At 33.1% G+C, this 11,997-nt stretch overlaps 1 protein-coding gene across 1 annotated transcript; it reads right to left on the reverse strand.

Moving 5' to 3' along the window:
* Window positions 1-1,675: 1,675 nt before the first annotated feature.
* On the reverse strand, window positions 1,676-6,043 carry LOC114194748 (cytokinin dehydrogenase 7-like). Its single transcript, XM_028085137.2, has 4 exons — window positions 5,266-6,043; window positions 4,879-5,154; window positions 3,831-4,093; window positions 1,676-2,141 (listed from the first exon to the last, which is right to left on the reverse strand). The coding sequence occupies exons 1-4, from the start codon at window positions 5,935-5,937 to the stop codon at window positions 1,814-1,816; spliced, it is 1,539 nt and encodes a 512-aa protein (XP_027940938.2). The 5' UTR covers window positions 5,938-6,043; the 3' UTR covers window positions 1,676-1,813.
* Window positions 6,044-11,997: the final 5,954 nt, after the last annotated feature.

Consider the following 11,997-nt stretch of genomic DNA (forward strand, 5'->3'; position numbering starts at 1 on the left):
TGGTGGTGGTGTGGTGTGTTTCATTTAATATTTGATAAGATTAAATTAAAAGATGAATTTAATAAAAAAAAAAGTAATTGGAGAAGGAAAAAAGAGTGTAACATGAGAATCCGTGCACTAAGAACAGTGTTGAACATTAGGAATTTGTCTCCTTTGGATGTTCATAGAATTGACAGATAGAGAATGGTAAGAGTTTATGAATTGAGCTATATAGTGTCATTAGGATAGTGATTATTCTCTGTTTCTTCGAAGTGACATTGCCTTTCCAATTCCCATTCATTTCATATATCCCAAACCTGGTTCCTGTCACAATTTCAACTGCATAATTCTATACTATTTTTTCTCAAAAACAAAAGCAACAACTTTATTATAATTATTTTCTCATTTTTTTTATAAATAATATATAATCTTGTCTTATAATTTAGAATGCACAATATTTCTAGTAACATGGTCAATGTTGTTTATTAAACAAAGCAGTTAGCGAAGATTTGAGAAGAATTTGTTTGGAAAACAATGACGAGGTTGTTTATTTTTCACATTTCCCAAGGATTGAAACGTAGGTTGTAGGGTTTGCATGTGTGATGAAAGTAAAGAAAGCATATAAAGGGTGCTTTTTGAAAAGCAGGAGGGTGGAAGTGTAAGAAAGGGAAAGAGAGTGTGTAGATACACGCGCAGGGGTTACGCGTCCGTACTGTGTTTAGTCGAAAGATACATAGAGAAAAAATAAGCACGTCCGTGCATGACACGTTTACCATAGAACGTAGATTCTACTTTTGCATGAGTCTAATCGCGTAACGCTTTCTCATTGGCTGGTGCTTCTTACAAGAAATCATGATCTTATTATTGCCTTCTAAAGCTACGTAGGGGACCCCCACCCACCATGTATTTTTCTACCTTTCTCTACTTTTCATGCGAGTAAAAGCAAGTTACAGCCCCAAACAAACACAACAGAACTTCCAAAAACAAAAAGAATAATAATATATATATCTAGATGGAGGAGAATCAACAAGCAAAATAGATTTTGTTTGATTTTCGCGTCAAACAACGAACCAGCACAGCCCGAGGATTTGTGGAAACCAGTTCAAAGGGCCAAGAAAAGAAAACCCTAACCTTTTTTCCCTTCACATTTTTTAGCTTCTTTTATTGGATTGGACTTCCTCTTTTTACTTCAAAAAGCTACAAAAGGGGGGAATAAAGAATCCCACATATACCTAACTCCAAACCCAAGTGGCCTCACTTTCAGATTTCTATATGTTTTTTCTCAGTTTTACTTTTTCCAGTTTTCGAGTTAATTTCAACATTTTGGACCCAGAGAAGATGCAAATCCAAAAGAGCTGGCTAAGGATGAAACAAACATGAAGTGAAAGATCAAGGTCGGTTAATGCTGTCTCAGATAAGACACATATTCATGTAGTGCTCGCTCCAATTCATGATTGGCACGTAGGTTGTTCCCCAAGGTTAAAAATCCAAAGGGAAAACGACTTTTGACAAGCACTACCTGCTTTACATATACCAAGTTACTTGGTTATAAAAACAAATTAATAAGTTTACGTGTCATTTTATTAACATCTCTGATCCATGTTACGCTGTTCACGTTTGAGTTTTAGCAGCAGAAATAGTTAAGGAGAAAAAAGGCATTTAAAGTTTGGTGTGAAATTGTATTATTGGTAGTTGATTAAGAGCAGAAAAGGATGAAGATTCACATTAATTTGAGCCCGAAAATGTTGATTTACAATATGTGGGTAGAAGGGTGTGACGGAGGAGAGAATGATGAGAGAAAGGGAAACAATATATTTAATTAATGTAAATATATTTATGTGATGGGCAAGGGTTGAGGGATTCGGGAAAAAATATTGTGTCCAGGTGCAAGAAGAGCGAAGGGATCAAAATTAGCCTTTCTCTCGAGGAATCTGGTCCATTTGTCTCCGTAGTGTCGCATCCAGTTCTCCTGCGAGTGGTAGTGAGGGAGATAGAGCTTGAAATCAAAGCCTCTGTTGCAGCAGAGCTGAATAATCTCATGGTTTTGTTCCACCAACAGTTCCGTAGGTGGTCCCTTGGGTGGTGGTGGAATAAATCGGAGCAAGGCTATAATGTAGAAGATGTTGCTGTCCGGAACCACTACCGAGTGTCGACTATCCCACCTGATAAACACAAAACAAAAACAAAAGTAGAAGCAATTAATGAATTGGGGTGATGGTGGTGGTGGTGGTCCTTAATTATCACAACACAATTGAAGCATGTTATTGATGAGATGAATGCATTGATGATGGGTTGCGCATGACTTGAAGCAGTTGCAGATGGGGGAAGGTGGGGTGAGGGGAGGGGACCCTTAAAAGGAAGGGAAATTGTTATCCCCCGGAAAAGGAGCACCACAACACACATTGAATCCCTGTGTGTGTGGAACCAGAAGAGGGATTTTGTTTTGTCTGTCACAAATCAAATCTCGTTTCTAGAGTCCTTACAAACACCGGTGTCGCTGTAATCCGGTTGGCCAATAAATATCCTTGTCCATTCCATTTGCCAACACACACACCATCAAAGATACTTTCTTCCCATCCAATCCAATCATTTAATGCTCATAATCAATCCCAATCCACACACATTTACAACAATCTTCAAAATTCACACTACCACCTTCTCATACAAACCTTTCAATAACTTCTTACATCCCCACTGATTCACAATTTCTGTAATTATTTTAAATTTATATCTCAATCATAACAATAACTTGATTATTTACTGTCATACACATAAAATACTTTACTGTAAGACATCAACAAATTTATCATGCACAACGTGAAACAGTGAAAAACACATTCCACTATTGTCTCTAGAAATAAATAGCGACACCAAACAAAAAGATTAAAATATTGAAATATTGGTGTTTTTGTTGAGAACCGATCTGAGTCTCTGTCAGTGAAGATTTCCAAGTGAAGACAGACAAGATGTAAAATCTAAAGTCGTAAGTTTAACCCATGCACCCCCTTAGGAGGGTGTCCCAAAGCAGAGGAACATGGTGAAGATGTTTTTGAGAATAAGTAGGGAACAGAGAAAATAAAGAAACAGAAAAGGGTGATATATAGTAGAGTAAAATTATACTACCAATACTGTACGGAGAGATACAGAGGAAGAGGAAGAGAGGTTTCCCTACGACCAAAAATGGGGATGGAAGTGGGTCCCACCATTGGCTTGACCCTTTGGGTGGAATATATTAGACCCACCCTCAAGATCTTAACCACCCCCAGTTTACAATCTTGTGGTCCAAACCAACCCACACTCACCACACAATAGATAAATACCCAATACACACACAACACAAGGCAAACAAAGTAAGGACTCAGGTGACTCACATACGTGGCTTACAGGTCACGCTGGGTTCCCCTGTGGGACCCTTGTCCCATACCCTCTTGCGTGTCAACCCCATAGACCATTCTCATTCTTCATGTTATAGAATAGAACCTCATCATGAGATGATTAAGGGTTAAAAACAAGGAAATTATTATTTACAGAACTATATATATAGTGAAAAGTTATTTAGAGAAGAGTGATGATAGAGCAGTTTCATGTGAAGTGAAGATCACACACAACCAACCAACCGACCCAACAAACGCATTAAAATTAGAGACTGACGTGAATGCATGTAATGTAGCTACCTAGCTTAGCTTGCTATCCCCTCTACGAAGGTGAGGGGAGATTTTGCCAAATCTGGCCTGTGGAACTAATTAATGCTGGAATAAATATTTCTAGGTGGTGAAATTGAAGGAAATTGAAGGAAATGAAAGGAACTGCAAAAGAATCTAAAACGATAAAGTTTAGGGTTTTATATTTACTTGGATCGCAACAGAGGGTAGACTAGGATGGGGCCACCAACACCGTGCTTGAGGATTTTCTTGAACACTTCACGGTCGAATTCAGCGATGTGGGACTTGGAGACGAACAGGTTCAGCCAAGGGTGGGGTGCGTCCCAGATGCCGTTGGCTCTTGCATCCTCCTCCACACGCTTCACACGTAGCAGGAATTCCATGTAGGTCACATCCAGGGAGAACTTTAGACCCTCAACGAATCGGAGTCGTCCGAGTAATTTATCCACCTCCTAGAAAAGAAAAAAGAGGGGCATTAACGTCATTGGCGTGAATTGATGTATATATATTTTTCTCTACTAGAGATTCCAGAAAATGATGGGTTTTTGGGCATTTTGGGAAGTGTGGGGACCGTAACGTCAGCGAGATCTCAATGATCAGAGCAATGGAGCAGGCAGTGATGTTACATGACCATTTTAGCCTTACCCACAAAGGAACTACGCATTGCCATTTTATGCTAATTGCTAAGGTATCAAGCCCCGCAAGGTACAGTCCCCTTTGGTAATTTAAAACGCAAAACATAGGCCATTTTGGGCGAGCCTTTGTGTCAGAAAATCCAATGGAAGATACATGATGACCGAATAGTCAGTTTTCACCAAAACCATTGCCATTTTCATGGAACAATACAAAATCAAATTATCACCACCAAGAAAAATTCAATAAACATAAATTACCCAAGTGAAATGTGACGTTATCTATGAACCTCGTGGCAGACAGGAATTAAATAAGCCATCCTCCCTCGACTTAACTTCGTACATGTGTAGGTGAAAATCTGCGTATATTGACTTTTTACCGGGGACCCACTTAGGGTAACTTCCTTATTTTTAAATTATTATTCTTTTTTTCTTTTTCTAACTTAAGTTACTAACTTCACTTACACCACCATGCTCAAGTCTTTTGACAAAAATCCCAAACGCCAGCTAGAGAGTGTGTACACACATCACATCCTGCTGAATAATGAAACCCCAAAATACCCAAAAATATACAAATAAAATAAACAACTTTAAACATTAATTACCATATTAACAGCGGAGGGGTGGTCTTCGTTACGGTAATGAAGCGCCAGTTCTAAACAATACAGAACCGGGCCCGCCGTCGACGGGAGGCGACCCAGCTCGAACCGTTGGTTTGGGCCCGTGGGTACCGTGGGCCAGCCGTTGCAAGGGTCGTCACTGTTCACAAAAACGAAACCTTCCACGTAGTCAAAACCGTAACCTTCTCTCAGAGTCACCAGCCACTCTGCGTCTCTAGTGAAATCTTCAAATTCCGAGTACACCACTCTTATCCATCTCACCTAATCATAATAATAATAATATTAATAACAATAAAAAATTTAAATATGTGTTAACAACATCAGATATTAATTATTAATATTTTTTGGTTGGGCGAGGATTTAGTAGCGTACCATGTCGGGGGCTGGTTGAACTGGGACCCGGGCTCGGGTTATGATTCCGAACTGGCCCAGCCCTCCGAGAGTTGCGAAAAAGAGTTCTGAATTTTGAGTTTCGGAGCAGACTAAGGTTTCGCCTTTTCCGGTGACGACTTCCAATTCCGTTACGTTGGAGGTCTGCGGGCCGTAACGGAAGGCCTGGCCGCTGACGCCGGCGTTGGAGAGCGTGCCGCCGACGGTCAAGCCAAGGTAATCCGTCCACGAGCGCGGCGCGAGGCGGAACTCCGAAACGCAGCGTTTGAGGACCTCCTCCCATAATGCCCCTCCGGAGATGTCGACGTGTAGGGAGCCGTCGAGGGAAAGGAGCGTGAAGCGGTCCTCCATGGCGCGCATGTCGAGGACGAGCCCGTTCTCTGCCATGGCCTGACCGTTGATGGAGTGCCCGTTGCCGCGAGCCGCCACCGTGAGGTTCGCCGTGCGCGCTGCGGCTTTCACCGCCCTCGCTACGTCAGCGGCAACGGCGGGGCGTATGACCGCCAACGGCTTCACGGATTTCATCCCGCCGAAGTCTTTGCCGGCGGCGGCGGTGGCGCCGAAGTGGAACGAACCTTCGATGCCCAAAACGTCGTCGTTAGGCATGGATTCCGTGTCATTTCCGTGCACGAAGTGTTCTAAGTAAGCTATCATGGTGAGAGATTTATAATTTTTTTTTTTCTCTCTTTTGGAAGTAGCGTTTGAGTTTGAGGCTTTGAGAGTTTTGTGTGTTGCGTCTGTGAGGTTTGTGTGCGTGCTTCGGCGCAGTTGGGGTTTATATAGCGGCTGCTTTGGATTTACTTGGAATTTTCTTGTCCTAAAGAAAAGCCATTTCCGTTATTTTTTTTCGAATCTAGAAAATTAAGAAAATTAGAAGGTTTTTTATTTTTGCCATTTATTGGTTTTGTTTTGTCGTTTATCGATATTAATAATTAAAGAAAGTGATTATGGAGATGTGACGACAGAATTAATGTTAAGGACATTCTTAATCTAAGACTGTCTATTATTTATTTTTCCTCGTAGAATATTATCATATCTGGTATGTAAGACTCTGAGTTTTTCTTAATTGTACGTGCCTACATGGAACTCCTCTTAGTATATTTTATTTTAGTATACAATACATTCCAAATCAAACCTAACGTCACGTGTATAAAAGGGACAAAGATGTTTAACACTTTAAAGAATTAATACGTTCTAAAATAGTGAAGAGAGAGAGAGAAAGAGATAAAAGTCATAGAACACATATTAAATCATATTTTAAAATGCGTATATTGAAATCCTAAATAATACTGTAATATAGCAGACAAAAACTAAATAATTCTAACTATGTTGGGACTAACACTTAATGTAATCAGTATTTACTACTTTCTTTCTCATCAAATCATGGTATTAATATTACTCTCTTAATTGTTCTGCTGACGTCATAATTATTTATATATCAACTGTCTTACACTTATATTATTATTATTATTATATATAAAAAAAATCTCTTACAACTATTTTGTAGGGTTTATTACTGATAAAAGAGAGGCTGCACAAGAATTAAGAATCAGTTACATTAACCAAATATAGAATATCGTATATGACATGTGTTAGGACGTCATGTACCAGATAAAATAGAACCGTGTATAATTTTTTTTTTTTCATGATAGTGAAACAATCCTCTTTCACTGAATGAAACTCTATTTTTTTTTCTTTTAGTAAATTAGAGCATTGTTTTTAATATGATATAATTAGAGTTTATTTGTTTATGATGTCACCACCAGCATATGCTTGTATTACAAATTCTATATTTTTATGCAAGCGAATATATTCGAAATCTGGTTAATCATTGTCCTTTGGAAGAATATATATTAAATATTAGAGATAAGATTTTTTTCTCAAAAACATATTGAAATTTACAAAATACAGTAACAAATAGAAGATGGGATTCTCAAACGTTCACAGAAATATAAAATGTGTGACATTTATTCAATTTTATTTGTATAATTTGTGTATATCCATCAAAAGCATTATTTCGTCTTTTTGTAGCTACACTTTTTAAAAATATATATCCCGTATAAAGTAGACAACTTGTTAGGAATAAATTCATTTAAAAACGAGTAAACATGTAAAATAAGAGAATAAGGTACATTCCACTAGTAAGATTGTATGAATAATTTTTTACTTGAATTTTAGTATTGTAGTTAAAAAATCATACTTGAAAAAAAAAATAAGAAAAGTGATTAATCATATTTTTTTTTATAAAAATTAATGAAAAAAATCTATGAATTTTTAAACTTATAACAAGATAAATTAATGGCGAATATATGTGAAATTCATCTTCTCTTAAATGATAAATTATTTTCGATCAGAATCATTAATTAAAAAACAACAATGGAATAAACAATTAATATATAAGTTATAATTATATCAAAGTATCAATCGCTTTATTTTTTCGTCAACAAAGGAAAGAAATACTCGTTTTCATAATTTTACCAGTGTTTGCTTTATATGAGCAAATGTATAAGAGAAAAAAAAAATATGAAATATTAATTTACAATAAAGTTTCTTATTTTTTTTACTTTATGAAATTTGTTCAATGTTACTTTTTACTATTCTAGTTATAGTTAAAAATATATTTTCCATTAAAAGATAACGTTTAAGGGTGAAAAAATTTCCTTTTTTTCCCCTTTTTATAGAGTTAGTACGTTAGTCTTAGGGGCCTCTCTGTCAAGTCTTTATCTGGTCCCTTAAAAGGGTCCAAAGACGTAACGGATAAGGCAATGAATTCAACCCCGTTACTCTTTATGTCTTTAAATTTAACTTAGATTAGAGGATCATACCCTCATAATATTTGTCACTTAATAATCCTTTAGAAAACCAAATTAATTGTTAAATTAAGTGATATCATATCATGGTTGTATATTCTTAAGGGAAAATTTTCATTATGATATATGATAATTTTTTTTTATAGTTAAAAATTTATAAGAAAGTAACCAATAATATATATTTACTCATATATTGAATCCAAATTATACATTAAAATAAATTTTATTGATTAATTTTAAGAAAATTAAACTTTATAAAAATATGTAACAGTAGAAAAGCCAAATTCAAATATTGAATTAAAGCAATTCTACAAAATCAAAAATTAACTGACTGTTTGTTTTTTTTTTCTTTTTAAAAATTAAAGTCATTTGTTATTTTGTCATTTTACTTTATCAAAATAGACGATTCCATTAACTTTTTGTAGACTCAATGCAAGTGGTTCAAATTTATCGAATCAATACTAGATAATAATATTTATTACTTGTGTTCAGTTTTTTCTTTCGCTTTCTATTATTACACAACTGAAAGTTTTGTAATTTTTGCGATTAAATAGTAATTATGCCAATGTTTGACTGATCTTTTTCGTATATTTATTGAAAATAATAAAATCCATATCGAAACACCATATATCATTGTCTTTTTCCTTAGCTAACTTTTGGTGTTAGTGATGATATTTTACATAGTCAAATTACAAAAATTCAACTATATAAGGTACTTAAAATATATGATATTTAGTTTCTGTAAAAAACATTTCAAGTTAGTATTTGATTTTCCTTATTTTATATTTTTGTAGTAGAATATTGTGAAGTTTGATTTAAATTTTTGCTTTAAAATGTGTGTATTTGGAGTCAAAGGAAGGGAATAGTTTGTGTTGTAAAAATTTTCATAATGTTATTCTCTTACTTTCATTAGACAACAATTGTGGTTTGTTCTATGGTTTTGGAGTTTTTGCATTATATTTTTGTGTTGGTTATTTTTTATCTTATTTATATATTAGTAGAGTAGTTCTCAAGGATAAATATGTTGATGCATGATGTATGGTGATTATACATAAACATGGGTTAGCATTGATACAAGTGTGTCCTGAAAGAAAATTTTCGCAATGGTTTAATTCAAAGTGAGCATACTCTTTATGGTAGAGTGTGAATGATTGTTGGTGTAGGCAATGGAGAGAAAAAGAAAGATGTGTTTATTTTAATTATGGTAGAGATTATTGGGTTGATGAAAATAATACACTTTGGAAAGTCCCAAATCACCTAGGATAGGTAATGGAGTGGATGATAGTAACTATGTAATGGACTTAAAGTCCATGATGTTTAAATGACTCTCTAAAAAACATTTTAAACTTGTATTTGAATTTTCTTATTTTATTATTTGACTTTTCTTATATTCTTATGGTAGATTGTTGTGAGATTTGATTTAAATTATTACTTTAAAGAATATAAGTGTATTTGAGGTTAAAGAATATAGGAGAGTAATTTATGTGTTGTCAAAATTTTTATCATTAGATAACGACCATAGTTTTTCTTCTTTTTTTCTGATTTTAGAATTTTCACGTTATATTATTATGTTATATTATTATATTATTATGTTGATTTTTTTTTCTTGTTTCTATATTAATTGGTGTAATTCTATAGAATAGAAAAGTTAATATTCTTCGTGACGTTTTCTTCTGTCAAAATTGTAATAAAAAATAATTAAAGAAAAAAAAAATAAGTCTTTCACTAAAGATAAATCGACAAATTTGTCCACTAACTCATGAATCCAACCTTAGGAAATAAAATTATTACTCAATCATACCATACTTATAGAGAATTCCAAAAGGATAGAAGCATCTTAACTTATAATGTTGACAGAGAGAAAAAAACACCACAATCACAACCTTAAATCACATCCTCAATACCTCTCTTTTGCGTTCTAGACCCTCAAACAAATTCTGAAATATTTATTTACAGCTAAGTACCTATAAAAGTTCAAGCCCAATTTAAAGTCAATGAAATAATTTCTATGAAACAACATGTTGTATTCATAAAAGTCACCAATAATTGTTTCTACATTTTTGGTACTGGTTATTGATTTCATATCAAGTCTCTGTTATTATCAAAATTTATAGGTTTTCAAATACAGACATAGAACAAACTTAAAAGAAAAATGAAAATTAGTTTTTGTGATGAAGCTAAAAGACTCATTTACAAGTAAGAAAAAATTATACGATAAATATTATTCTTTTATCAAATTTGATACTTGAAAGTAAGAAATTTAATACAATAAAATTATGGGTGAAATATAACTTGTAAATATTATGTAAATTGTATGATCTTACGATTTTACAATTTACATCTCAATTTTGACTACTTTAATCTATCTTAGTTGATATCATCTTAAAATCAATATTTATGCATCACACTTTATTAGAAATTCCACACCTATGATTCACTTATTTTTTCAACTATTTTTGTGTTATTACCCGTGAAGGAAATTTTTTGTATGTTGTTTAAATTAATCAAATTTTCATCATTTATTGGTACGGAGATAATAGAGATAATAGACATAATAAGTGTGATATTTTTTGGTCAAATTTCAAATAATAAAACAGGTTATATTTTATATTCGATATGATATTAATCAATGTGGGATGATTTTTTTTATATATATTTTTTGGTTTTCAAATGAACTCAAAACTTGAATAAAAAAACGTTTCGCAGAAAACCATACTATTTTCAAACATATTTAACTTCTAAAATGTTACTTTAATTTTAAGTATCTAGTATTTCAATCTAAAAACAATGTCAAAACGTTAATTCAAAATATTTAAGACTATGTCATTGATGTTGTATATTTAAGATATTATTGCTGGACAACAAAGTCAAATTTTGAAATAATAAAAACATTTACAACATGTTAATCATGAATTATTTTATGAAATGAGTATAAATTGTTAGCACGCGCGCACACAAAGTTGTACTCATGTTGGAGAACGCAAGAATTGAGAATGTTCCTGTTGATAATTTTAATGTATTTTCATTCACTCACGTTCATATTTTGGTTACCTTTTGGGTTTAAGGGTGTTAATTAGAAAAGATTAATCAATCTTACCATCTTCCATCTAAACTTATAGAAGGATTTCCATTATAAAAAAAAAAAATATTTTAATATATTTGAATCTATCTTAATTAATGTACATGTTTATTAAGGATTTAGTTTCATTGTTGTCTCGTTATTATTTAAAATTAAATTGAATTGATGTGAGTTCTTTTCATATGATTAACAAATACTTGTTTTCTAATTTAATTAGGGTGTTTTATTTTTAAGCTTCTACCAAGAAGATCAATTTTATGTAAAAATTTATTTTGTGAACTAATTTCATCCAAATACTCGATGAATTTTGATTAGAATTTTAAATCAGTCTATTTTTCAGTAGATTTTCCTGTAATATGTTGGGATGGCATGTCGACGCTAAAAAAGGGATTAGAAAAGTATAAACACGTGTAATGATAAATTTTAAATAAAGTTTTAATGCATAAATTATGTGTTTTTATAAATGTCAACACCATTTTCGAGTTTAATTCGTTGATTAGGCGCTCCAAAATTATATAAATTTATTCTTGGATTAGACTTTTAATTGATTGGGTTAATGATATGACTTTTTCTTTAGACATGGGAATCCTATAATGACTTTTCAACCAAGGTCGGCATTCTATTTGAAATTTTAGTTACGTTTAACAATACATTTTATTATTCATGTTTTACAAATTTAATCGTGAACCTATTTTTTTTAATATTCAGTAATTTAAATTTTAAAATTACATACATTTTGTCACTTTGTTATATCAACAATGTGACTAATAGTTAGCACTAACATTGCATGTTGATTACTAATCTGAATTAATAATGTGATATACT

Source organism: Vigna unguiculata, chromosome 8 (assembly GCF_037176805.1).
Source record: "Vigna unguiculata cultivar grain cowpea cultivar isolate G323 ecotype 2 chromosome 8, ASM3717680v1, whole genome shotgun sequence".
Taxonomy (NCBI): domain Eukaryota; kingdom Viridiplantae; phylum Streptophyta; class Magnoliopsida; order Fabales; family Fabaceae; genus Vigna; species Vigna unguiculata.